Source organism: Pseudophryne corroboree, chromosome 8 (genome assembly GCF_028390025.1).
Source record: "Pseudophryne corroboree isolate aPseCor3 chromosome 8, aPseCor3.hap2, whole genome shotgun sequence".
Classification (NCBI taxonomy): Eukaryota; Metazoa; Chordata; class Amphibia; order Anura; family Myobatrachidae; genus Pseudophryne; species Pseudophryne corroboree.
The window spans coordinates 373,288,347-373,315,799 of record NC_086451.1 but is presented as its reverse complement, the minus strand read 5'-3'; the positions used below and the strand labels follow the sequence as shown (position 1 = coordinate 373,315,799).

Sequence of the window (27,453 nt, the reverse complement as noted above, 5' to 3'; positions counted from 1 at the left end):
CGGGATCGCAAGGTGACTGTCACCTTGCGATCTGCACTAACTTTTCTTCCGATTTTGACTATATAGTCAGAATCGGAAGAAAAAATCTCACTGTGTGTACACACCCTTAGAATCACAAGCAACACAAGAAAAACTACAGTAGTTTTACTTGCTGCACTCAGTGACAGAAACTGAAAGAAACACTGACCCCTCCCCCTGATGAGGAGAACTGGTCACATGGTTGTGACATCAGCAAAGCTCCTTTGATCTAGCTCCTACCAGGAAGTAAGGACAGGACTGAGAAGTGGTTACAGAATTGCCTTTATCTTCTATGCTATAGCTTTGTGTGATATATATCCTGCCAGTGCCTGCTGCCCGTCACTGTAAGTGCTCCCGCACTGCCATATGCTGCAGCAGCTGCAGCCCCCCTATACTACTGTACTGTGATTACACAGCTCAGGGCGCAGGATGAGATGATAAAGGAGAACTATATATATAACACATCTTAGGCTGCAGTAACTGGTCCCACTCACCGAGCAGCAGGAGCCTCCCCCCAGCACAGACATGGCTGACGAGACCCTATTTGCTCTGTTACACATGGAGATGATCTCTCACGCACACAAGAGTGCTGGGCAGGAGGAAGAGGTAAGTCAGCTTCTTCTTCAGAGGTATGGAGGACACTGCTGCCCTCATGCTGTATTACAGTTTCCTTTCCTGCTTTGTAGTTTAAGTAAGTTTTGGAGCCATCATACGCTCCCAGGCTGCTGTTACTTACCATAGGTGTGCGCAGGGGGGGTGCCTGGTGCGCACAGGCACCCCCTAATGTCTGGCACCCCGATCTCACATGCCTGATGCAGTGATCGCCGAGCGGGCTGATTACTATCCCCTCTGCACTGCACCCTGTCAGGAATGCATTAATGACCGGACACCTGGGTTAATCAAGGGTGCCACTGACACCAGCTTTCAAATTCCCAGCTCCACCTCCATGTACAAAAACAGTGTGATGTGACGTTATTACGTCATGCTGCTCGCATGCTCACCCGTCACACCCGCCACATGCCCACCTCTCTCCTTCTATGCTATGCCAACGCCAGCCACTGACAATGTATCTGCTTTATTAGGATTGGTACAAAGCTGGATATTTTATATGCGTTGACCATCAATAGATGGTGCTAGACACGCCCAAAAGGCGGTGCTAGACACACCCCTCCAACGGTGCACCCCCTAATAAAATGTGCTGCGCACGCCAGTGTTACTTACCCTGTATAATCTGCTACCACCCATCTGTCCTGGCAAGAGGAGTTGTGCTCCCCATACACGTCAGTCTCGCAGCAGACCATAGCACAGGCCTGGCCAACCTGTGGCTAACCAGCTGTTGTGAAACTACACATCCCAGCATGCCCTGTCACTGTTTTTGCATTTCCTAATAGCAAAACTGTGGCAGGATATGCTGGGACTTGTAGTATTTCCACAGCTCCAGAGCACAGGTTGGCCAGGCCTGCCATAGCACATTATTATATAGATTTATGATAAGAGCTACTAATCCTTTATATCTGCTTCCCTTGTACTGTCCTCTACTAATCATATGATAATTATAATAAAATAAATGTTGCTTTTGAATGCAAAAGTTTATTGGTTTACCTGGCAAAATGAAAATGTGTTTTTACAGGATCAAGGGAACCACATCCGAATCTTAGAAGGTATGGGTTTCCGAGTGGGCCAAGGACTTATTGAAAGGTAAAATCACTGCATCCTCTCCCATCAATATGACATTTGCATGACGGCCCAGACAGTTTCGCTTCCTACACGCAGTCCAGGACACGTCTCTATCAGAAGCGTACTGCAGACCTAATGTACAATGATACGTCTCTGGCATGTGCATTGCAGGGACGTGCGGTGAGCAAAATTGCTCAGGAGGCACTGGCTAGAGCCAGATTTACACCAATATATGAGCCAAAGGGAACATCTGGGCATTGGCCCTCATTCCGAGTTGATCGGTCGCAAGGCGAATTTAGCAGAGTTACACACGCTAAGCCGCCGCCTACTGGGAGTGTATCTTAGCATCTTAAATTTGCGACCGAAGTATTCGCAATTTTGCGATCACAAACTACTTTGCAGTTTTAGAGTAGCTCCACACTTACTCTGCCTGTGCGATCAGTTCAGTGCTTGTCGTTCCTGGTTTGACGTCATAAACACACCCAGCGTTCACCCAGACACTCCCCCGTTTCTCCGGCCACTCCTGCGTTTTTCCCGGAAACGGTAGCGTTTTCATCCACACGCCCATAAAACGCCGTGTTTCCGCCCAGTAACACCCATTTCCTGTCAATCACACTACGATCGCCGGAGCGATGAAAAAGCCGTGAGTAAAAATCCTTTCTTCATAGCAAAATTACTTGGCGCAGTCGCAGTGCGAACATTGCGCATGCGTACTAAGCGGATTTTCACTGCGATGCGATGAAAAAGAACGAGCGAACGACTCGGAATGAGGGCCATTATACACAGGTGCAGCCAGTGCCATCTTAAGAGCAGTGTAGGCCCCTGGGCACAGAAATGCACTGGGGCCCCTACCCACCCATCAGCGGTAGGGGTGGGGGGTGCTATCAGTGGCAGCTTTGAGGTTCCGCTGGTGGTAAGGGGGGTTGTATCTTTCACTCAGCATGTAGGACCTGGAGAAATTATTTCTGCTAATTACTCCATTACTGCACAAATGGGGCGGGAAGGAGATCACTAAACTGTAGAAAGGGACATTGGGCTGAATGAAGGGGCCCTGGTACATGACTTCCAGGGTGGTAGGGGGTGTTTAATACACAAGGGAGGGGTGAATAGTGAAGTGGGCTTAATATTCATAATTTTCTGGGGTCAGGGCAGCTTGCTTTACTGCAGATATCTCCAGTTCCTGGAAATAGATTTCTTAGCTTTAATGGGATAAAAACAAACTAGAGAGTCCCACCTTTCAGGAGGTACTGTGGACACCTTTCAGGAGGTTCTGGGGGCTTGGGGATCAGAGTTCAGGAGCCAGAGCAATCCACCAACGAAAATGTAAAACTGCATATTAGGCATGTGGAGCTGGAGCAGGGACCAGCTGCTGGAAGGCTGATATCTCTTGTTCTGGGCATAGGAGAGACAACCTGCCAGTGTCAAATGAAAGAAGAGAGTCCCAGCTTTTGAAGTATACCCTCAGAAATCCTCTAAATCAGACAGAACCTGAGATATCTGCTGGTAAAAACAATTAACAGGCTTGGATGGGGACCACTACTTTGAAGTCGGATATTTCCAGTTCCCTAGGTCCGATTTGAAAAAATCTGGTACCCCTGGAAAGAGGGGACCCTCAGCTATCAGCATAGGGCCCTTTTACTCCTCGGGCCCTTGGGCAAGAGCCCATTGAGCCCATACGAAAAGACGGCCCTGGGTGCAGCAGTATAAACTCTTGAAAATTTGATGAGTTTTGATCAGAGATGTGTGGAACAGATAGGCAGATGAGACCATAGACTTTTTAATCCAGAGTTTTGGCTATAAAAATGATTAGAATAATACAAAGAAGATTTTTTGTATTTTTCATATACTTTATACAGTCCAAACTCTGCCACAAACGTTAGTATGACAGGAAATGCTCTGCCTCACCTCACCGCATGTCACTGGTGCATTGTAATGTGAGCACCTGAAATACCCATATCATCCATATGAATACATAGATGTGGTGTGAAACCCATTTGGGATGGATAAGTAGTTTTAGTAACAAAGTAAAAGCTGACAAACGTGTTTATCTCGTGCACCTTTCTAATCTAACTGAGCTAAAAGCACTTTATCATGTATAATGTATTCTTCTTCCTTCCCCATAGACTTACAAAGGACAGTCCTTCATTCAAGGATGACCTGGACATTATAAAGATTATATGTAAGGATTTCTGGACAGTCATTTTCAAGAAGCAGATTGACAATCTGAGGACAAACCACCAGGTATAAAAGAGCTGCAGTTCCATTGCAGAAGATTCCTCTGGGGCTTATTACATACTAACGTCCCCGTCCATACTCCAGAAGGTTTCATTCTACTTAATAAATGTAAACGTGATCCTTACTTTTGTTAAGATAATATTAGGTTTCATATACAGACTGGAAAAGCAGAAGCGCAACATTGTGTCCTGTGCAAATGCTCAAATTGTGCCTATTCCACGTCTAGCAGCTCTGTAACTTGTGTGCATTGAATCCCTGCTTTTTATGAGAGCAGCTGGTTTGATATCAAGTGCTATCAAATTCTACTGTTTGTTGATCCACTGCCCTGCTCCTTTTTTCCTCTTTTGAATACTACAATGCAGTGGACACATTTTTAGGGTTTTGATCACTTCGCCTTCTGTAAAATAACTGAAAAATTGTCCTCCTTTGTGCATCTGTTTTATTTTATAGACCCTTTCATTCAAAAAGAGCTTTGAGAATCTTATACATATCTGTTTTCCTTTGTACAGGGTACTTATGTCTTACAAGACAACCGATTTCTGCTTCTGACCCAGATCTCCTGCAGTAAACAATATATAGAGGAAGCACCAAAGGTACATCTCATTAATCTCTGATGTCAGCAATTTAACATATAAGCCCCACACAAAGCATCTACATTCTGGAAGCTTTTAAGAAAACGGAAAACATGTGATATACCGGAAGATGGAATGCTGGCTGTCGCTATACCAACAGCGGCATCCAGCGGCGTTTCTAGAGAGGAGGGGACCCGTGTGCAGATTCCGTATGTGGGTCACCTCCTCTCCTGTAGCCGTCACCGCAGCTGCTAGCACTCTCAGCGCTTAGACTTTGGCACAGTGCCAGAGTCTACAGCGCATGCGCAGGACTCAGAAAAATGGCCGCTGTGCGATTTTTCCGGAGTCCTGCGCATGCACTATAGGCTCTGGCACTGTGCCAGAGTCTCTAGCGCTCAGTGCGCTAGCAGCAGCAGTGACGGCTACAGGAGAGGAGGGGGCCCACACACAGTCGCCGATGGACGCCGGAAGGGTAGGTAGAGAAGAGATGGGTGTGGTCGGGGCCCGTGTGTACCGCACACACTGCACCCATAATAGATACGCCATGGCGGCATCCTGTCTGCCGGAATCCTTGGTGGCTCGCTATACTCACCACGCCAGTGGTTATATTCCCACTCGGATGGTGGCGTGGACTCGCCGACCGAGTGGGAATACCATACATTTGTCAGGATCCCTACCGGCAGCATTAAACATGTTGTAGGGATTCCGGCATTGGTCTCCTGAACATCGGGATCACGACAGCCGATATATCGACTGCATCCCAAAAAAACAACTCAGCACTCACTGGTCACATTCCAACATGTCAGAATTTAATCTGTCATCGGGGAACAGCACCTCCAACAAATACACCATATGTGGGTCTCAACATGCACCCGATGAGCTGCATCCTGCAGCAGCATTCATTTCCGGTAAAACCAGAAGTACGTCATCCCTGCGGTGCGCTGTGCGACCAGGAGTTACATGGTTGCTATAGGGTCACAGGATATAAAACAATAATAGTGCCAAAACATAATACAAGTATATATAAATAATAAGCTGCAATCTAACCAGACAGTATACTATGTGCCTGAAATATTATTTCACCCTTATTATAAAGGACGCAAACAGCATATTTTAACAGCACATATTAAATGTTACATACACACACACAAAAAAAAAAAAAAAAAAAAAATATATATATATATATATATATATACACAAAGTAGTGCTGAATCTCATTAACAGAATTCCTAAAAAGAAAAAAGAAACCTATATAGGAAGCAGCATGCATGTAAATGTATTCAGTCACAAACACAGAAACAAGTGCAGCATAATGTACAGTACAACTCCAAATCATTGGTGAATGCAAATAAATCACACACCTGTGTCAAACCCACACCGTAATTAACAAATTGCACAAAGGGTTGCAGCCAAAAAGTCCATGGTAAGTAGAGATATTAGCATATCAGAACATACAGGTTTGCATATAAAGGAGTACATGTAAACTACACACAAAGATGGAAAACATGTTTTACTATAACCATGGCTAAAACATACAATAGCAGCATGTACTGTATTAACAACCCCTAAGGAAATAATAGCATCCTATAATAAATATTTGATAAATGTACAAGTAGAAAATACTAGCAGCACAAATATGAAATAACAGCACCTTGGAATCTACCAAGTACATACCACAAAAGGAGGGCATTCCCCATGCAAACAATGAAATCTAATATATAAAAATGAAAATTTGTCTGTCCTTCTGACTTTTTCTATACAAATCCACAGTTTACAAGCGAAGATCGTGAAATTTCACATAAAAGCGTATTAAAACATGGCAGAGGCAACTAAAACAATTTGAAATCCCTACCACCCCGTGGGGGGCAGACAGCAGCACAGATTATATCAGGAGACAGCAAAACTGTGGAAGGCCTGGAGCAATTTGCACCAAACTTGGTACACATATGACTTACACTCGGTAAACAAACACTGTGGGGGTCAGACACCCCTAGCACCCCTAGGGGTGGGACAGCAGCACAGAGTATGTCAACAGACAGCAAAACTGTGGAAGACCTGGAACAATTTACACCAAACTTGGTACACAGCTGACTTTCAATCTGGGAACAAACTTTGTGGGGGTTAGATGCCCCCTAGCACCCCTAGGGGTGGGACAGGAGCACAGAGTATTTCAGGAGACAGCCTAACTCCAGAATGCCTAGACCAATTCACAACAAACTTGGTATACATATTACTTTCAAGCTGGAAACAAACACTGTGGGGGTAAAGCACCCCTAGCGGTGAGGTAGCAGCACAGAGTTTTTCAGCAGACAGGATAACTCTGGAATGCCTGGAGCAATTTACACCAAACTTGCTACACATATTACTTGCACTCTGGGAACAAACACTGGGAGTAACACACCACTAGTACCCCTAGAGGTGGGCCAGCAGCACAGACTAGATCAGGACATGCATGATATATCAGTGATGACAGGGCTGCATGTGACAGGGACAGAGACGTGATGTGAGGAGGGGAATGGAGGTAGCACAAATCTACACACTGAGAGTTATATAGTGGAAGTAGCACTGTCCCCCAGCAGCACATTGGGTTTTCATTTTATTGATGTGTATAACATTTTAAATTATTTTTTATACTATGTTATTTATACTGTGTGTTTAATATTAAAATTCATTTTTGTAAACAAACATTCTTCAAATCCCGGGCAATGCCGGGTACTCCAGCTAGTAAGTTATAGTAAGCTAGGGTTGCAACAGTATGGTGAGTACACATAAAAACAGGACACCTATGCAGTTCAAATACCAGCTAGATGGAGATATGCAGCAATACAGAATAATGGGTATATTCAATTAATGTCGGATCCGACACTTCACTATTCAATTTGCAGGCATTTCCAACAGGTTTTTGCCCGTTTTCGACAATGCCATTCCGAATTTTCTTTTAAATCAAATCGGCATTGCCAAAAACAAGCCACAAACCTGTCCGAAACACCTTCAAATTTGACAACACATGTGGCTCTGGGGCTAATCCGCCGATTCATATGTTTTCCGACAAGTTGACATTTCCGACAAGTTGGAAAAACGGCACTGGACTTGAATAGGTCGAATCCAGATTCAACCTAAAAAAGTCGTAAGATGCAGTTTTTCCGACTTGTTGGTAATTCCGAAATTTTTTTTATAGACCTTGTAATCGTGATGCATAAAATAAATTTCTCATCACCTTATTGTGTTTCCCACTGTGTTTCAGTTTCTGGCTTATACCTGTGGACTCATCAAAGGTGCACTTTCAAATTTAGGAATCAATTGTACAGTTTCTGCCGAGGTACCAATAATGCCGACATGTAAGTTGTAGTATCAGATTTATACAAAGTAAAACTGTCATCTACACACAGTGGAGGTAGCAATTGTGTGTTGTATAGCCATGTGAATGTAGCCTGTCTGTCAGTATTGGTAACTACTGTGACAAGAAATCACATATACAGGATAAAAGTCCAACACTCTTTATTACCAGCACAGGCAGCACATAGCTTCATGCACCAGGCTTGTAGTTCAGGTTATAAGTCAGTTCTTCAAACTGCATATGTTACAGCCGTACAGGTTCACATTAGCTCATAATAGCACAAGACCAAATCAGCATAACCGCACAGAACAGTGGCCCTGACAATCCCACATCCCCTTCTGGATGCTAGTCACCATCAGAAGCAAATGTCTCTGTTCCCTGAACACATACTTAACCTCTTGCCTGGCATGGTCGCATCAGATGCGACCATGCCTGCAAGTGCAGGATGCGAGCAGTCAGATGGAGAGTGTTAGCAGCTGCCTCTGTGTCACAGGTTGGCCAAGAGTTTGTTTTTTTGCAGGACTCTCAGCGCTCTCCCTCCCGTCTTGGTAGCTCTGGGACGTCCCCATTGTATCTGCACTCCAGTGGCCCCTAGTGGATGAAGGAGAAATCAGGATTTTGGTACTTACAGATAAATCCCTTTCTCCGGTTCCACAGGGGCCACTGGACGCCCACCCAGTGTGACTGCGTGTTTTGTTCCTATTACCCTCTCACTGTGTTTCCTGTTTTAGTTGATTTAGCGAACCTCCTCTACGTTGACGTTGGTCTTTTCCAGCTCTCCTCGGGAACAGTTTTAACTAGACTGGCTTGTAGGGGGGATATAGTAGGGGAGGAGCTAGTAACATGGTTATAAATTTGAAGTGCCAGATCCCAGTTACTGCCTACTATATCCCCATTGTATCTGCACTCCAGTGGCCCCTGTGGAATCTGAGAAAGGGATTTATCAGGAAGTACCAAAATCCTGATTTTAAAACCTGATATACGGGAAGATATTCAGGAGGGGACTGTAGACACTGTCGAAACATTATGGGTAGAAATTGCATGCGAGGAAAAAGGAATAAAAAAGTTAGTATTGCTCTCTCCCCTGCTGGGCCCCGGACCGGATTATCTGACAATCTGCTGCCTGGGGGTCGCACTGTGGATCCCCATCACCCGCATACTCTCAGCTGGGCTCCGGACCTGTTCATTTGCTGGGGGGGCAGCGTGCTGTGGATCCCTGGTGCCCGGGATCAGAAGCACTGCGCCCTGCGCTGCAGGCTTCATTCAACAGGGGCTCCTTCTCTGCAGATTATTCTAAGGCTGTTGTCCCCTGGCTCTAACCGGCTACTGGGTGGTGTGTGCTGTCTGACCCGTGCACCGGATCATCTAGCTGGGTGGCCGTGACCTGCTTGCTCTGTAGTGAGGAATCTCTGGTGTCCTCTGAGAGCTCCGCTGCAGATGCCCACCCTCAGCCGATCCCTCTACTGCCCATCCCTCTCAAATCCACTTTGGGGCCATTATATTGCCCTGCTATTGCTTATAGATTGCCCCATTTTTAGTGTCCCTTGGCACGATTAGACACGTGGGGCTTCTATTTATTTCTCCCTACAGTGGTGTTTTTTAGCTGGCACCTGAAGCCCCGCTAATTACTTACTGACCTCTAGTGTGACGCTAAGCTATCCTTTATCAGCGCTCTTTAAGGGATGTGCTCTAGTCACGAGACCTCTGTCTGGGGGCCTTACGACATGTCTTTCTAATGTGACCATACCTCCCTCTGGTCCCCTATTTGTATAAAAGTACTACCTGTGCTCTCTTTCCCCCCTATCTTTGAGGTGTAAGCTACATTCCCCCTCCTACCCTCTCTTGCTATGTCGCAAAGAAATAAGAAAGGCCAAACGGCCCCCACAAACTTTTTTGGGAACAAAACTAAACCCACACAGTCGCAGCGGTCCCTCCTGGACTCGCCTTCTTCCCCCCAATCCTCTGACTCCTGTATCGACCCACAGATACAGGCGGTGATGACCAGCCTACTAGAAGGCGTGCAATCCGCTTTTAACCAAGAACTCTCTAAGGCGGTCTCGGAATTTAAATCGGAAATTGCTTCTTTGGGCTCCAGGACCGATGCTCTGGAAACCAAGACCGACGACCTATGTCGCTCCCAAATGCGCATGGACTCGGAACTTACTAAGCTCCAAGACGAAATTGAAATACTCAAGGAGAAGCAGGAAGATCAAGAAAATCGCTCCCGCCGCAATAATCTCCGTATCCGGAATGTGGCGGAATCTGTGTCTGGCCCTTCCCTACAGGCGTTTCTAGGAGACTTCTTTCAGCACCTGGTACCAGACCTTTCTGATGAGGACTGCCTCTGCGACAGAGCCCATAGAGCTTTAAGAAGCAGGCCCTCGGCATCTCAACCTCCCAGAGATGTTATTGTCCGCCTACACTACTATAAATCCAAGGAGCGCATTTTGTTTTCCACCCGAGACACTCCTACTATTCCTTTCCGAGACATGCATCTGCAAATATACCAGGATTTGGCCCCTTCCACTATTCAGAAGAGGAGGGACCTTCAGCCTGTTACGAGGATTCTTCGCCAGCATAATATCCGATACAGGTGGGGCTTCCCTTTTCTCCTCCAAGTCTCTGCCAACAATGTCGTGTACCCGATTAAGACTCTGGCACAGGGTCACGACTTACTAGCAAAAATGGATCTGCTCCCGGACCCCGCCCATGCCTCCACCCCACCGATCTCGCCTACACCTCAACGCCCGAAGCCTCCAGCAGCTGAGTGGACAAGAGTGGGCCGTCCACGTTCCGAGGAAGCGGACCCCCCTTGACTTTACTTGATTGCTCTCTGCCTCTACCCTTACCTGCCGCAACACATTGACTTGGTTTATTTTTCAGACTTTGTTTTGTTTAAGTTTATTGGCCAACAGGCCCCGCCATATCTTTTTTAGCTCCGACCGCAGTTGATCTTATATATGGGCCGCTCTCGCCACCAAGTCGCAGGCCCTGCCCGGTCTCTCTAGGCCGTTTCTCGTCCTTTTCTCCCCGTGTTATGTATGTGGTTTTTTTGGGTTTTTTTTTTCCTCTCCCTACAGGTCGCAGACAACCGGTTTTCTATGAGTCTATGGTACGGACTTTCGCATAAAGGTTCCAGTTAGTCCCATTTCTTTATTTCATTCGATTTTATATTAGTTATTTCAGCTTGTCTGGTTAACCTTTAAAATGTTGTTGCGTGTTATAGGGCCGCCTTTGATCTGTTTACTGTATGACTGCTTATGTGTTATTGGTTAGAATTCTTGCAGACCTGAACTGTTCTAATTCGCTGCTTGGTATTGTGTAACCCCCTCCCCCACACACTTTTTTTTTTAATTATTTTATTTTTTATTTTTTTGTGTGTGAACCCTTTCCCTTCCTACAGGTAGTACACCGTATCTTTTCCCTACGTTTAGGGAATCTTGCTGTTCTGTTGGAACTCTCCGACAGATTGGGGACCAGAGTTCTCTGGTCGCTCCGGTTTCGAAACCCACCACCCCCATGCACCCTTTGTTTGTAGAGATTGCATTTTGTTCATTATTGATACAGCGGCCCCTTATCGGGACCCACATTTTTAGGGTTTACGCCCTTATGGGCACCCTCTGTCTCTTTTTTTCTTTTTCATCCTATGCTGTAGACTTAACCTTTCTCTTCCCCCCCTTCTTCTCGACCTTTCTTTTCTTGGGTTGGACCCTTGCTATTTTTTATTTCTCTTTTCCTCTTCTCAACGCATTCAGTGTTTTCAGGAATCTAGAGCTTACCCTTTCTTTGCTACTCAGTTATGGCTCTGAAGTTATTATCAATTAATGTTAATGGGCTAAACTCCCCCAAAAAACGTACTGTGGCTCTCAGCGCATGTAAGAGAGAGAAGGCAGATATTGTTTTTTTTCAAGAAACACATCTCACGGGTCTACACACCCAACTAAAAGGCAAGCAGTACTCTCAGACCTTTTTTGCCTCGGCTAATTGTAAAAAAAGGGGGGTCGCTATTTTAATACACCGCAACGTTCCCTTTATTCACTCTAAAACAATAACGGACCCGGATGGGCGTTATATTGTGGTAATTGGTTCCCTGCGTTCCGAAACCTTCACTCTCGCCTCTATATATGCCCCGAATCAAGACCAGTCCCAATTTTTCCAAGTTTTATTTAAGCGTCTTCAAAAGGTTGCACAAGGTCACATAATTCTAGGTGGGGATTTCAATGCTGTTATTGATCACTCATTGGATAAATCCGGCCCTCCAGGTGCTAAGAAAGATGTTACCGCCTCTAAGGCTTCTCTCACCCTTTCCTCGTCTCTTAAACAATTGAACTTATGCGACTCATGGCGGTTATGTCACTCCTCGGCTCGAGACTACACACATTATTCAGCCCCTCATCAGCAATACTCACGCATTGACATGCTCCACATTTCTCAATCCACTGCCTCTTTAATTGCGGATGCTGGTATATCCCCTTTTACGTGGACTGATCATGCCGGCGTGTATATTCTATTAGACCTCCTCCAGAGCCCTCCACCCACTCGTAAATGGCGTCTAGATGACACATTATTGCTACACCCTTCGACCTTAACTGACCTCAAAATGACCTTGAAACACTATTTTGATGAAAATGGCACTCCAGACGTCACCCCTGGAATTGTGTGGGAGGCTCATAAAGCCACCCTCCGAGGCCACATAATGGTTAAGACCTCTGTCATGCGGAAAAAAGCAGCACGTGAAATCTCTTCTTTGGAAAATCAAATAGCTACTTTACTGGCCCAACATAAACTATCTCCTACTGCATCGCTCCTATCCCAGATCGACAATCTCAAAGGTCAATTGAACGCTTTACTTTCTCATCGGGCAGCGAACATATTGCAGAAACTGAGACAGAGATTTTACGATAAATCAGATAAGGTCGACTCCTTGCTAGCTAATAAACTGAGACGCAAACAAGCTTCAACCACTATTGATAAACTCTTTACCAAAAAATTAAATGGTCCTACGCATGATTCCACAGAAATGGTGGATGAATTTAGAGATTTTTACAAGTTGCTGTATAACTTGCCGACATCCTCCTCCCCTTCAATTGATTTAGAGAATATACGGACATATTTATTGAACACTCCTCTACCTACCATTACTGATACACAACTGACATCACTAAACGCAGACGTATCACTAGAGGAAGTTACGGCTGCCATCAAGTCCATGCGGTCCTCTGCTGCCCCAGGACCTGATGGCTTCACGGCCCAATATTATAAAACTTTTGTACATGAACTCACCCCCCACCTTACCCATTTATTCAATAGCATTTTAAATGGGTCCTCCTTTGCTCCAGCCTCCCTGCAAGCAAACATTGTGGTGATCCCGAAACCTGACAAAGACCCCACGAAATGCGTCAATTATAGGCCAATTTCGTTGCTTAACGTAGACCTCAAAATCTATGCAAAGATTTTGGCAAAACGTTTAGCTTCCTATCTTCCTCACCTAATTCACCCAGATCAAGTAGGTTTCATCCCGGGTCGTCAAGCATCCGACAACACTAGAAGGGCTATAGATATAATTCACTCTATACATAAGCAGAAACTACCCTCTTTGATCCTTGCACTAGATGCCGAGAAGGCATTTGACCGCATTTCCTGGCCTTTTGCCTTCCAGGTTCTTGACAGAATGGGCTTTACCGGTAAATTCTCCCAAGGCGTCAAAGCCCTATACCAGCACCCTACAGCCACAGTTTCTGTTAACCGTCTCACTTCTTCTCCTTTTCAGATTACTAATGGCACTAGGCAAGGATGCCCACTTTCCCCCCTAATTTTCGCCTTGGTCATGGAACCCCTAGCTGCGAGAATACGTGATAATTCTGACATTCTGGGTGTACGTGTTGGTCCGACTGAACATAAAATTGCCCTATACGCGGACGATGTACTCTTATCTCTGGGAAACCCCACCCAATCTTTACATCCCCTTTTATCTGAAATTGGCCTTTACTCTCAACTTTCAGGCTATAAAATCAATACTGAAAAATCTGAAGTATTAGACTTTTATATTCCAGGACCGACCAAACTAACCCTCGAGGCCTCTTTTCCATTTAATTGGCATAAGAAGAAACTTAAATATTTAGGTATTTTTTTAACACATAGACATCACCAACTGTTTCAAGCTAACTTCCCCCGTATTTTAGAGCAGATTAAATCAGACCTACTCTCATGGTCTTCTTACTTCATTTCCTGGATAGGAAGGATAAATTCGGTTAAGATGAATATACTCCCCAGACTTCTCTACCTTTTTCAGACTCTTCCGATCTTTATCCCGGCTTATGTATTTAAATTTTTGAGATTCCAGTCCGCTCGCTTCATATGGGCAAATAGACATCCCAGAATACGCCTACAACTGCTTCAGCGCCCCACTCATGGTGGAGGGCTAGGTATTCCAGATTTCAGAAAATATTATATCGCTGCACAGATAGCACAATGTGTGCAGTGGTGCGGTGCTGGAGCAGGGAAGGTTTGGGTTGATATTGAGGCTGCAGAGCTAGGACTCTCTTCCATCTCCTCTCTTTTATGGATCTCAAGACCTAACCGTCCTAAAAGTGTGGTTTCTCACCCGATTGTATCTCGTTCTTTATCAATCTGGGATTATGCAAATAGAAAACATAGTTTGGCTCCTTCTCCCTCCCCTGTTATTCCACTCCTCCATAATCCGGCCTTTCCTCCAGGAATGCATAGTACAGCATTTCTCCCATGGAAACACAGAGGCATTCTGTTCCTTAATGATATTTCTAAAGATAAAAATTTCCCCCAATTCTCTCAAGTTCAGGATAACCACATACCTACTAAACATTTTTTTCAATATTTACAAATTAGACACTTTCACTCTTCAACGAAACACACACTCACTGGCAGGCCACTATCTGCTTTTGAAGCATTGTGCCTCAGACGCTCTTCCACTAGAGGATTGATTTCTTTTCTCTATACATTGCTCTCTGATGGCTCCACGTCCCCGCAACCTCCCTACGAAAAAGCCTGGGAAACGGATCTCAACACTACTTTCACTGAGGATGAGTGGTCAGAGATCTGAGACAATGCGGCCTCTAGCTCTATATGCGTCAAGATTAAAGAGAACATTTACAAGTTATTATATCGGTGGTATTATGTCCCCTCCAGACTTAGTAAGATCTATCCTGATGCCTCCGACAGGTGTTGGAGAGGGTGTAACTTAGAAGGCTCATTTATGCATATATGGTGGTCTTGCCCCAAGATAGCTAGCTTGTGGAATGAAGTCGTCAACTTCATAGCAATCCTATTACATATCCCCATTCCAAATGACCCTAAATATTTTCTTTTACCACTAGATATTCCAACGTTATCCAAACATCAAAACAAATTGATGCGCCATGTGATCTCTGCGGTCACCTGCCAGATCGCATTGGACTGGAAACAATCGACTGCTCCCACTTTGCACACTATAATGTCCCGCATTTGGTATGTGTACCGTATGGAGTACATGACGAGTATCCTCAATAACTCTTCAAAAAAATTCATTGCCATTTGGTCTCCGTGGATCTCCCTACACGGGATCAGCTCTCCTTTTGCTATTTAATATTTATCCTCTTGGGATGTTTTTTTTTTTTTTTTTAAATATACTGGATTGTATGATTCTTTATTCCTTTTTGGCAAGGGTCCAGCCCTCCCCCCCCCTCATTCCTTCTTCCTTACCCTCTGTTCTCCTTCTGTCCTCTAACTCTCTTTTTTTCTTACTCTCTGCTTCTTTTATGTTTATTTCTTTTTCCAATAACTACACTATCCAGACGTTTGTTTTTTCTTTTTTCTTCATTTCTTTAAAAACGGATAAAATGGATCACATACAGAAATTTGATAGTACCATGCTTCCCAGGTTTTTTATAGGAGTTTTTATTGTACTGTATTGTGAATGTTGAAAGCTGTATTATTGATGTATTGTGATCTCCCAATAAATAAATCTTAAAAAAAAAAAGTTAGTATTGGGGCATGCTATAGGCCGCCTGGTATCAATGTATCTGATGAGGAATTGTTACTAAAGCAAATTGAAAGAGCAGCAGGAGTAGGAGACATAGTAGTAATGGGAGATTTTACCTATCCAGAGATAAATTTAAAAAACGATTCATGTGATACTGCTTAGGGCAATATGTTTTTAAACACACTTAATGATTACTTAGTTCAACTAATTGAGGAACCAACTAGGTACAATGCAATCTTAGAGCTGGTATTAACAAACAATGGGGATTTGGTATCAGGTATTATAGTAGGGGAACCCATAGGAAACAGCGACCACAATATGGTCACATTCAATATCAGTTTTCATAAACAGCCCTATACTGGCTCAACTAGGACTCTAAACTTTAGCAAAGCGAATTTTGAAAAGATGAGGGTATTTTTCAGGGATATTGAATGGGAAGGTTCCTGCTAGCTAAAAATACTCAAATGTATTCCTACGAGCAGCAAAAAAAAGGAATAAAAATCATAAACCGATGTGGCTTTACAAAAAGATAAAGAAACTTATGGGCAAGAGAAACCGCTATTTTTGATCTTTAAGGATTCAGTAATATCAGGTATGGTTCCAAGACTGGCGCATAGCGGAAGTAGTTCCTATATTCAAAAAGGGAAGTAAAGCTGAACCAGGTAATTATAGACCAGTTAGTCTTACATCTATAGTGGGGAAAGTATTGGAAGGTATTCTAAGAGATAGTATTCAGAAGTTCCTTGAAGTCAATAAGGTCATTAAAAGGAATCAACATGGGTTTGTGAAGGACATGTCCTGTCAAACCAACTTACTTGGCTTTTATGAAACAGTAAGTGCAAACCTAGATCAGGGTAAAGGGGTGGGTGTAATCTTTTTAGATTTTGCCAAAGCATTCAACACTGTACCACACATGAGACTTATCTACAAGCTACAAGAATCAGGGCTAGGAAGCACATTATGCACTTGGGTCAAAAACTGGTTAGATAAAAGGGAGCAGCGCGTTGTGGTTAATGAATCTTTTTCAAATTGGACTGAAGTGCTAAGTGGTGTGCCGCAAGGCTCAGTATTAGGACCGCTATTGTTCAATATTTTCATTAATGACCTAACAGAAGGTCTAGAGAGCATGGTGTCAATTTTTGCAGATGATACCAAATTGTGTCAAATTATAAATGCAGAGGGGGATGCTGAGTCGCTTCAGAACGACTTAGTTAAATTAGAAGCTTAGGCAGCGAAATGGAGAATGCGCTTCAATACAGACAAGTGTAAGGTAATGCACTGTGGTAACAAGAATAAAAATAACACCTACCTACTAAATGGGGTAAAATTAGGGGATTCTGTACTGGAAAAGGACTTAGGTGTCCTCATAGATAGCAAACTAAGCAGTAGTACCCAAAGTAGGACTGCAGCAAAGAAGGCTAATAAGATATTAGCATGCATAAAACGGGGAATTGATGCTAGGGACGAGAGTATTATACTCCCGTTATATAAATCACTTGTGAGGCCACACCTTGAATACTGTGTACAATTCTGGGCACCTTACTACAAAAAGTATATCCTTCAGCTAGAAAAGGTTCAGAGGCGGGCGACCAAACTAATTAAGGGTATGGAGACGCTGGAATACGAGGAAAGGCTTGCAAGACTAGGCATGTTTACACTGGAAAAGAGGAGATTAAGAGGGGACATGATCAACATTTACAAATATATAAGGGGACAAAATACAGAACTTGCGCAGGACCTGTTTTTGGTTAGATCAACACAGAGAGCTCGTGGACACTCGCTCAGGTTAGAGGAGAGGAGATTCCGCACAATACGGTGTAAAGGCTTTTTTACGGTAAGGACGGTACGTGTTTGGAATTCTCTGCCTGAGGGAGTTGTAATGGCCGACTCAGTCAACACCTTTTAAGAATGGGTTAGATAAATTCCTAATGGATAAATTCCTAATGGATAAGGATATCCGGGCATAGTCACGCACTATGGTTATTATAAAAAAGAGGGGTAAAACGTAACGGCAGTCATCAACTTCAGCCAAAATTTTATACAACATAATCATGCATAGGAGACCACAAATAGGTTGAACTCGATGGACAATTGTCTTTTTTTTCAACCTTAGATACTATGTTATTATGCTTACTCTATGCGTTGTAGGTTTTCATGTTTATGTCTGTGTGACTTATGTATTGCTGTATTAATCTTCTGTATTATGTGCATTGTTTTTGATGTCTGTAAAGCTCCTTGAGCCCTGTTTGGAGAAAGAGCGCTATATAAATTAAAATTATTATTATTATTATTACATTCACAGTAGTTCCTGGTCAACTGGAGTCTATAATGCAATTTACATATTTATTATGGTTTGTTTCTGTAACGCCCTCCTATTATCAGTGACGTGCGGTGAGGTGAGGCCAAGCCTCTCCTGTCATACTACACTACACTCCAGTATTTTGACTATGAAAAGGATATAAAAATTATTAGAAAAATACAAAGAAGATATTTATAATATCTTCTTTGTATTATTCTTTTTTTTTTTAACTTTTTATTTACTCTAGGAGAGACAGAGAGATATACAATACAGATTCAATTGCATCATAAAATGTAAAAATCAGTCTCCCTTAGAGGTAATTTTTTTCAAATAGTTTTGTGCAAATCTAGACAGATAACCAAAAATGTCTCCCTATGCGGGGAGCATACATATATAGAAAACAGAAACAACAGCAAATAGTGAAAGGGGGGGGGGAGACAGAGAGAGGGGAAAAAAAGAACAGAAGTGCCGTTTTATGCCATATGAGAAAATAAACATCCAATGTAACTATGGAGAGTGTGTACACTATGTAATGCATAGATAGACATTCGGGCTACGTACCGTTACATATCCAGTAAAAACCTGGTCGGGCGAGACGGCGCCCGGAGGGAGAGCCCAGCCGCAGCATGGCCAGGGATCCGAGGCTCGGGACAAAGGGGTGGATTGGAGCTCATAGTGGAGGAGACATCGCAGACAACCAGGGACCCCAAACGAGTTAAAATTTGTGGGGACAGTCATGCAGGTAATAGGTGATTTTTCCCATATTAGCTACGAACCAGATATAGTTATTCAAAGCTAGTATGGTGGGGGGAGCGGAGGTCTTCCAGTTTTTAGCTATTAAAGATTTAGCCACTACTAAGATATGTGAGAACAATTTATTTATTAAAGGGTCATGGTTTGGGTGTGGACGGGCCAATAAAAACATCCATGGATCAAGTTTAAGTGTGAGTCCAGATAAAGAGTTCAGTATATCCAGAACCCTATTCCAGTAGGGAACAATGCGTGGACAGGTCCACCAAATATGGAGGAGAGTACCACGTTGACCGCATCCCCGCCAGCAGACCGGGGTGGCAGAGGGAAACATCCGAGATATTTTGTCTGGGGTATAATACCACCGATTAATATAGTTTATAGGATGTTTCCTTGAGTCGGGTAGAGATAGAACTTTTAGCTACACCTTCCCGTACTTCTTCCCAGCAGGCTTCATCTGGAGGAGGACCCAGGTCCCTCTCCCACTCCCGCTCATGGCGGGTCTGCGGCCCAGAGGAGGTCCCAACCAATATAGAATATATCGTCGAGATTAGTCCTCTGCTTATGGGTTTTGTAGTACATATAGACTCAAAGGGAGTAAGATCCCGCAGAGTATCAACCTGGGGTAGGGAGAGAAGGAAGTGTCGGAGCTGAAAATATTCAAAGAAGGGAGGGGTTAGTGAGGGAAATTTGGATTTGATATTGTCTATTGACATCCAGTGGCCCTTTAGGGAGACATCATGAACTACAAGGATCCGGGCGTTAAACCAGGATGTGAAGTTATAGGGTGAGATCCCAACAGGGAAGTCAGGGTTGTCCCAGAGGGGTGTAAGAGGGGAGTGTAAGGAGGACAAATTATATTTCGTAAGATATTTATGCCAGATAGATATGTGGAATCTAAGTGAGGGAGGGATATTTTTTAGAGCTAGCGAATGCAATTTGCCCAGGCCCCACAGCGAGGCCAGTGAACGAATTCCCAGAGAAAGCGCAGCAAAATCGACCCATGCGACAGCCGCGGGGCTCAAAGGAGGTCACTATTTGACTTAAATGGCTGGCTAGATAATAAAATTTGACATCCGGGAATCCTCGGCCCCCCTCTGAGCGGGGGAGCCGGAGCACAGTAAAGGCTATCCGCGGGGGCTTGTCATTCCAAACAAACCTCACAAATGAGGCCTGGGCATCCCTGAGAACCCTCTCCGGCACCCTCACGGGTAGAGTCTGGAAGAGGTAGAGAAGTTGTGGCGTAACTGTCATTTTAAGGGCTATAATCCTACCCAGCCAGGATATGATATATGTTCTCCATCTTGTCAGGTCAGATTTGATTTTGGTCAGTAACCGCGGGTAGTTTGCTGAATACAGGGAATTATAATGGGAGGTAATATAAACACCTAGATACTTAATCTTGTTGGTCTGCCACCGAAGGTCATAGGAGGTCTGCAGGGAGCACCTGAGGTCTCCAGGTACATGCAGTAATATGGCTTCAGATTTAGTAAAATTTATTTTATATCCCGATAGGGAACCATATTCCTCTATAATCCGATAAAAGGCGGGGAGGGAAGACTGCGGCTGAGTAAGAGACAGTAGTACATCGTCAGCGAAGAGTGAAATCTTAGATTCCTGCGACCCCACCCTCACTCCTCGAACACCGCCAGAGTTTCTTATCATAGCAGCCAGTGGCTCAATAACCATGGCAAACACCAGGGGGGAGAGAGGGCATCCCTGTCTGGTCCCATTGGAGAGCGGGAAGGAGGGGAATAGTATTCCATTAGTGAGAACCCTAGCTATGGGAGAGGCGTAGAGGGCGGAGACCCCAGTCAGAAATTCCGCCGATATCCCGAATACCTTAGAGTCTGAAATAAGAATGGCCAAGAGATACGATCAAATGCCTTCTCGGCGTCGAGAGAAAGGATAATAGATGGGGTTTGCCTGCTATTCAACAGTTGAATAATGTCGATCGCTCTTCTAGTGTTGTCCCTGGCCTGGCGTCCAGGGATGAAGCCCACCTGGTCATAATGTATCAGGCCAGGGAGCACACCATTGAGGCGGTTAGCCAAGATCTTTGCATAGATTTTAATATCTAGATTCAATAGGGATATCGGTCTATAGTTAGCGCAATTTTGTGGGTCTCTGCCCTCTTTATGGATAACTATAACTCTAGCCTCCAACATATTACTTGGGAATGGGGTGCCATGTAGTACAGCGTTGAACAGTACCTTGAGATGGGGGACCAACATGGGAGCAAATTTTTTATAGTATGAGGCCGAGAAGCCATCGGGGCCCGGGGCTTTAGAGGATTTAAGAGTTCTCAAGACGGCCGTAATCTCTTCCTCGGTGACATCTCTATTCAGCTCCGCAGAGTCGATGTCAGATAGTCGAGGGAGATCGGCCCGACGTAAGAACTCCGAAATCAGAGCGTCGGGGGGGGGGGGCAGATCCAGATTAGTGGGATTTAAATTATAGAGTTTGGTATAATATTCAATGAAAACCCGGTTTATACCCCCTGGGTCATATGTAACCTCACCAGATTCGGCATGCACTGCCAGGATATTATTTCGTGATCGTTGTGCTCTAAGGCGGGAAGCCAGGGTTTTATCGGCTTTGTCACCTTTCTCATAGAAGGTCTGGTTAAGCCTCTGAAGAGTCTTCGCCGTACGTTCTGATAGAGAGAGTGAGATTGCGTTTCTAGCTTCCAGCAGGGGTTCTAGGTTAGATGGGGTAGGAGAGAGTTTATGTTGGCGCTCAAGGGCTTGGAGTTTAGTAGAGAGGGAAAGGAAGCCAAGTTCCCGAGATTTTTTAAGCCTAGATGCCTGGCTGATCATATGGCCACGTATCACAGCTTTGTGTGCTTCCCATAGGGTAACCGGAGAAGTCTCCGGGAGGTCATTAAGAAGAAAGTAGTCAGCAAGGCAACTTTTGATCTGGTTGGTAACTTCCTGGCTATGCGGTATAGAATCGTTCAGACGCCAGGAAACAGGAGGGGGGCGTGGGGCGATGGATTGGAGATCAGCGGTGATTGGGCAGTAGTCGGACCAAATCATAGGGAGTATGCTAGTGGATTTCAATTTAGAGGACAAATCCCGGCTGAGTAGTATCATGTCAATTCTAGAGTAGGTCTTATGTACAGAGGAAAAGAAAGTGTAGTCTCTGGTCTGAGGATCAGTTAGTCTAAAAGAGTCAAATAACAGGTGGAGTTTCAGAAGTTCTAGTAGAGCAAGAGATGCCGGGGTTGGGCGGGGGTGGCCAGAAGAGCTGGAAAAAGGAGGGGAGGATCTATCCAACGAGGTGTCAAGCACCTCATTGAAATCTGCAGCAATGATGACCTCTCCTCTACTGAGTCTAGTCAAGTGTGCACTCAGCCTCCTGAAGACTGTAGCTTGGTTTTGGTTCGGGGCGTAGATATTAACAAGGGTACATAAGCTATCATTTAGTTTCCCAACTAGTATAATCCATCTACCTGATTTATCCGCATGGCTGTCCAACAATTCAAACGTAAGGTGAGCAGCTATCAAAATGGAAACCTTTTCTTATGTGTAGCATCACATGCATGAAATGTGAAAGGGTAAGCTTTGGACTTTAAATCAGGGTGGAGGGATTTCTTAAAGTGGGTTTCTTGTAAGAAAACCAAGTCACCCTTGACCCGTTTAAGAGAAAGGAATAGCTTGGTGCGTTTTATTTGGGCTGTTCAAACCTTTGACGTTGTGTGAATAGACTTTAAGAGCCATGGCCAGCTGTTTTTCGGAACGCTTCATCATCTCCCTCCGGACACCGCAGCCCTATAAGAGACCAAAACAGAAATTGTAATGTAAGTGCATATGGCAATCAACGGACATCTTTACAAATTTGAACAAAGAAAACAGGGGAAGCAAGGCACAGGAGAGATAGGGAGGAGGGGAGGTTGGGGACCAGAAGCAACTACATCTGGTAATAACATGCCGGTCAAGGGGCAACCAAAAGGGGTCACTAAGTGACAATGACCGGATTAGGGTATAAGACCCGTCTATGGGGACGCGGCCTGGCCTGACCAGGTGCATCGAGGGTGGTGGGTACTCACCAAGGTGCCCCGCGTCTGGGAACCCGTGTTAAGGGGATACAGGAGTAGACTACAGTTCCCATTCTCCACCATCATATAGAATAACTAGTAATATAAGAGTGACCATCTAAGGCCGAGGCGAACATTGCCTTGAGCGGAGGATAGTCCTTAATACACAATAAAACAGTAGGTGACGGCTCCAGCGCAGAGAGACATATCCCCCATAAGGGGGGCCTCAGCCCCAGATTCCCCCCGTACACTTGGCTATGGTGCTAAAGGTTAATTGGCCTGTTGAATATACTGTGTACAGGGGGAGCTGGTCTAGTAGTGAGATAGGAACTGGAAAAAAGAAATTACAACATCTTGGAGTAGCATACGAAGAGGTAACATATTATCTAAATGAGATAGTGTTTAGACATATAAGGCATCATGTATTAGGACCAGCAGAGCTGGATTTCCGTGCCGAAGGCACTCGTGACCAATCTCGGTTCAAGGAGCGTCTCGGGGTGACAGACGGCTCAGCAGAGGAGGCCTCATATGTCCGTTGCGGAGACTCAGTCAGGCTCGGAGGTATATGGATACCCAGGTTACGTAGGAGATCCTTGGCTTCGGCTAGATCCCTAGCCGAGTAGAGGCGGTTATGATGCCACACCAGAATGCGGAAGGGGAATCCCCACCTATAGCGGATGCCATTGTCACGTAGAGCTGAGGTGATGGGACGGAATTCCTTTCTTTTAAGCAGGGTGCTAGGAGCAATGTCCTGGAATATTTGAAGAGAATGACCCAAGAAGTCCAGTTTGGGAAGTTTCCTAGCCTCCCTAAGTAGATCCTCTTTAGCCGAATAATAATGGCATCGCAGAATGACATCTCTGGGTTGAGTCTGATTTTGAGAGCAGGGTCTTAGGGCCCTGTGGGCTCTGTCCAACAAGAACCGGTCTGTCGAAGTTGAGGGGGACAGATGCACAAACAGCTTTTTGAGGTAGTCGTGCAAGGACGCCATGTCTATGTCTTCCGGAATGCCGCGGATGCGGAGATTATTCCGGCGTGCCCGATTATCCTGGTCCTCTTGGCGTTCTGAAAGCAAGTGCATTTCCTGTTTTGAGGCCCTGAATCTCGTCACCCATACCTTGTTGAAAGGCGACCACTTCATCTAATTTAGACTCTAGGTGATCCGTCCTGTTTTAAGAGAAGCAATGGCCGTATATACCTCCGCTTGTACAGATTTCCTCGTCTCCTGGATTTCACGAAATAATAAATGGAGATCCTTCCGGGTCAGAGGAGAGTGATCCGAGTCCTCTGAGTCAGAAATATCGGGACGCAGAGGAGTCTCCTGCTCTGAAGATTTAGCTTCTGAGTAAGCAAATTTTTTTAGGCTCTGGCTCAGGTCCGTGCCGTGTTGCTTTTTGTTACCTCTAGGCATGGTGAAGAATACGTGTAGAGCTATGAAAAAGGATCACTGCATCTTTGTGCTAGCAAGTTCCCGGCATCAAGGACGGGATCGAGCATTTATTATGGTTTAGACGGTCCCATGACTCAGGGCAGGTTCCAATGGATCACATTGTGAAGGAAGTAGGGCTCCCCATGTAGCTAAGATCAAACAGGAAAGCCATCAGCAGGTGGAGCTCCAGCCTCATATATTATATTAGTGGCAGGTATAGAACAAAAACAGCAGCAGAGGTGTTTGCAGATTTTAGGGCGTGGGCCCAAAAGGGGCCCCCTTGATTTCAGTCGCTGTGCCTGTGTAAGAGCCTGGTCCCCCACTGCTATAGGAATATTTGGTGCAGACAGTGTTAAGGCGGCCTGTGGTACCAGCTCATGTGTTGATAGAGATTATGGTGGTCATTCCGAGTTGTTCACTCTGTATTTTTTTTCGCATCGCAGCGATTTTCCGCTTATTGCGCATGCGCAATGTCCGCACTGCGACTGCGCCAAGTAAATTTGCTATGCAGTTAGGAATTTTACTCACGGCTTTTTCATCATTCTGGTGATCGTAATGTGATTGACAGGAAGTGGGTGTTACTGGGCGGAAACTGGCCATTTTATGGGTGTGTGTGAAAAAACGCTACCGTTTCTGGGAAAAACGCGGGAGTGGCCGGAGAAACGGAGGAGTGTCTGGGCGAACGCTGGGTGTGTTTGTGACGTCAAACCAGGAACGACAAGCACTGAACTGGTCGCAGATGCCGAGTAAGTCTCGAGCTACTCAGAAACTGCACAGAGATGTATTTTCGAAATACTGCAAATCTTTCGTTCGCAATTTTAAGACGTTAAGATTCACTCCCAGTAGGCGGCGGCTTAGCGTGAGTAAATCTGCTAAAAGCAGCTTGCGTGCGAACTCGGAATGAGGGCCTATCTCCCCGCGTTAGCCCTATAAAGCAAGGCGAGGGCCGTAGGTAGGGTCAGCAGGTGGTCTCCCCCAGCCACGGTCCAGCCAGTGGTCAGGATCCCCCACCTCTGTCTCCAGCGGGCGGGCGTCAGGTCTCCTGGTCAAAGATGGCCACCGGGATCTCCACAGGCCTCCGCGCGTGGGACCCCCAGCTCGACAGTAGTGTAGGTGATAGGCGGCTTCCGGGCGGCAGGAGAGATCCGCTATTTATTGGGCTGTGCTGCGGCAGAGCTGGCCGTCCCCCCTCCCGTCTCCGCAGCGGGCGCCTCGGCAACCTCGGTCCCCGCCTCGCCGGACGGAGACAGGCCGCCGCGCACACCAGCTTTCCCGCCCCGCCGGGCGATCACAGAGCTCCCTCCGGCTCGCACACTGGAGCCGCAGGTGAGGTTCCGGAAGGGAGAAGCGACCCCCCCACAGGCCCGGCGTCGTCCCGCCGCGTCAATCAGCGCCTGTTCTCCGCTGCGTCGATCAGCGCCCGTTCGCCGCCGCCGGGACCCGCTCCAAATCTAGCCCCCGGCTTCTGCCCGGCGCGAAGGCCCCAACCTGCAAGGAGGCCTCCTCCGGCTCCGGGAATCGTCGCACCGGGTACATGGAGGTCTGGGCTCCACACAGAGGCAAGTCAGGTGGGGATAGGAGCTGGTATGGGTATTTACGGAGCAGTTTATGCCTCTGGAAGCAGGAGCTATCCCCAGACACTTCCTTCCAGTTTGCCTGCCAGACCACGCCCCTTCTTTGTATTATTCTAATCAGATACAGTTTAAGCATGTGAAAGAGAGTCATAAAGTAACAGCAGCAACTTTCTCATGTAAGACTGACAAACTGCTGAAACCAGGTAGCCATGACACTTTTATGCAGATTAGTAGTGGGTAAATACATACTTACCCACCTGGGAGCAGGTGGGCGGGGCCAAATAAATTGTGTCATTATGCCTCACCCACTCATCAGAAAAGCCTGCAGTTGGTCAATATTTGCAATGACTCGATTAGCATATAATTGCTCAATCCGCGATTTTGCTATATTTTTCTCCTTATTCTGTAATTCTGCACACTTCACTAGAAAGTGGGCAGAATGCAGGAGGGATGCCCACTCTTTCGGGGCTGCGGGGCACTACTCGAGTGATCAGGTGTCTCTCGCAGAATCTGGGAGAGTAGGTAAGTATGGGTAACTATTGTCAATCATTTTTGAATGTCACATGAGGTGACCAATTTCCTTTCTCCCTTGAAGTCCTCCTAACAAACTGAAGAATGCGTAGATTAGTATACAGACCTTTAAGCAGTAAAGACAGCCTTAGAAACCGTTACAGTACACCTAATGGGAAGTGATTTGAACTTTAGGTCATCTTTTATGAGTAAATAGGTGGATGGCCTTGCAATGTGGTCACTTGAATGTATCTTGTAAGATATAAATGAGTAATGCAGATTTATTCTAATATGTGTCATATTTCTTATTCTTCTGAAATACTAACAAAGTATTTGTTTTTTTCATTAGGTAAATTCCATGTCCTCATTTCCAAGTCATAGCGAAAATACTGAACAACTGTCATTAGGAAAAATGTTTAATGCTGAACATAAATGGAAACCAGCAATATTCACTATGCAATGGGATTCCGATATTCCAAAATGCTGTTACAAAGACGCATCCTTTCCTTACCACAAAGTGTATTATTGTGGGTTACGTCTCCGCAATGCACTTTTTATCAGGTAAAACAGGGATATGTTATTAATCCATAGTCACGGGTATAATTACCCGACCACCTGCCTGTGGACTACTTACTTGGTGCAATCGGGAAAGCCTCCCTTTTGCCTTCTTAGTCACTGCCAAGATATTCAATGTTTAGAAGAGGACCCTGCAATCACCAGAAGAATCCGCTGCTACTGTGATTTATGTTTCTATGTCAGTAGTGTTGTTTCACGATGGTACATGCTCCATCCATATGTGATGTTTACCTGTACATTAAGGGATGGGTTTGCTTTGGGGAAGTCACCCAATGACCTGTCTACAGCACTGATTTCTCCTTAGGTCATATCACATACTACTGTTCTCCTGTGCGTTAATTACACTGTGATTTAGCTTTATGAGCCTGCACTGTTTTGTAAAGTGTCTTTCTCAATGCTTTTTTATTTATATTTTTGCAATAAAATTTAATATAAGTCTCA

General features: G+C 45.2%; 1 protein-coding gene across 1 annotated transcript; it reads left to right on the top strand.

Annotated features, from left to right (window-relative positions):
- Positions 1-232: 232 nt before the first annotated feature.
- LOC134947821 (trafficking protein particle complex subunit 6B-like) lies at positions 233-27,453 on the top strand. The gene is made up of 6 exons (XM_063935689.1): positions 233-624; positions 1,649-1,716; positions 3,819-3,936; positions 4,440-4,523; positions 7,747-7,840; positions 26,786-27,453. Exons 1-6 carry the CDS (start codon positions 544-546, stop codon positions 26,815-26,817), a joined length of 477 nt encoding a protein of 158 aa, XP_063791759.1. The 5' UTR covers positions 233-543; the 3' UTR covers positions 26,818-27,453.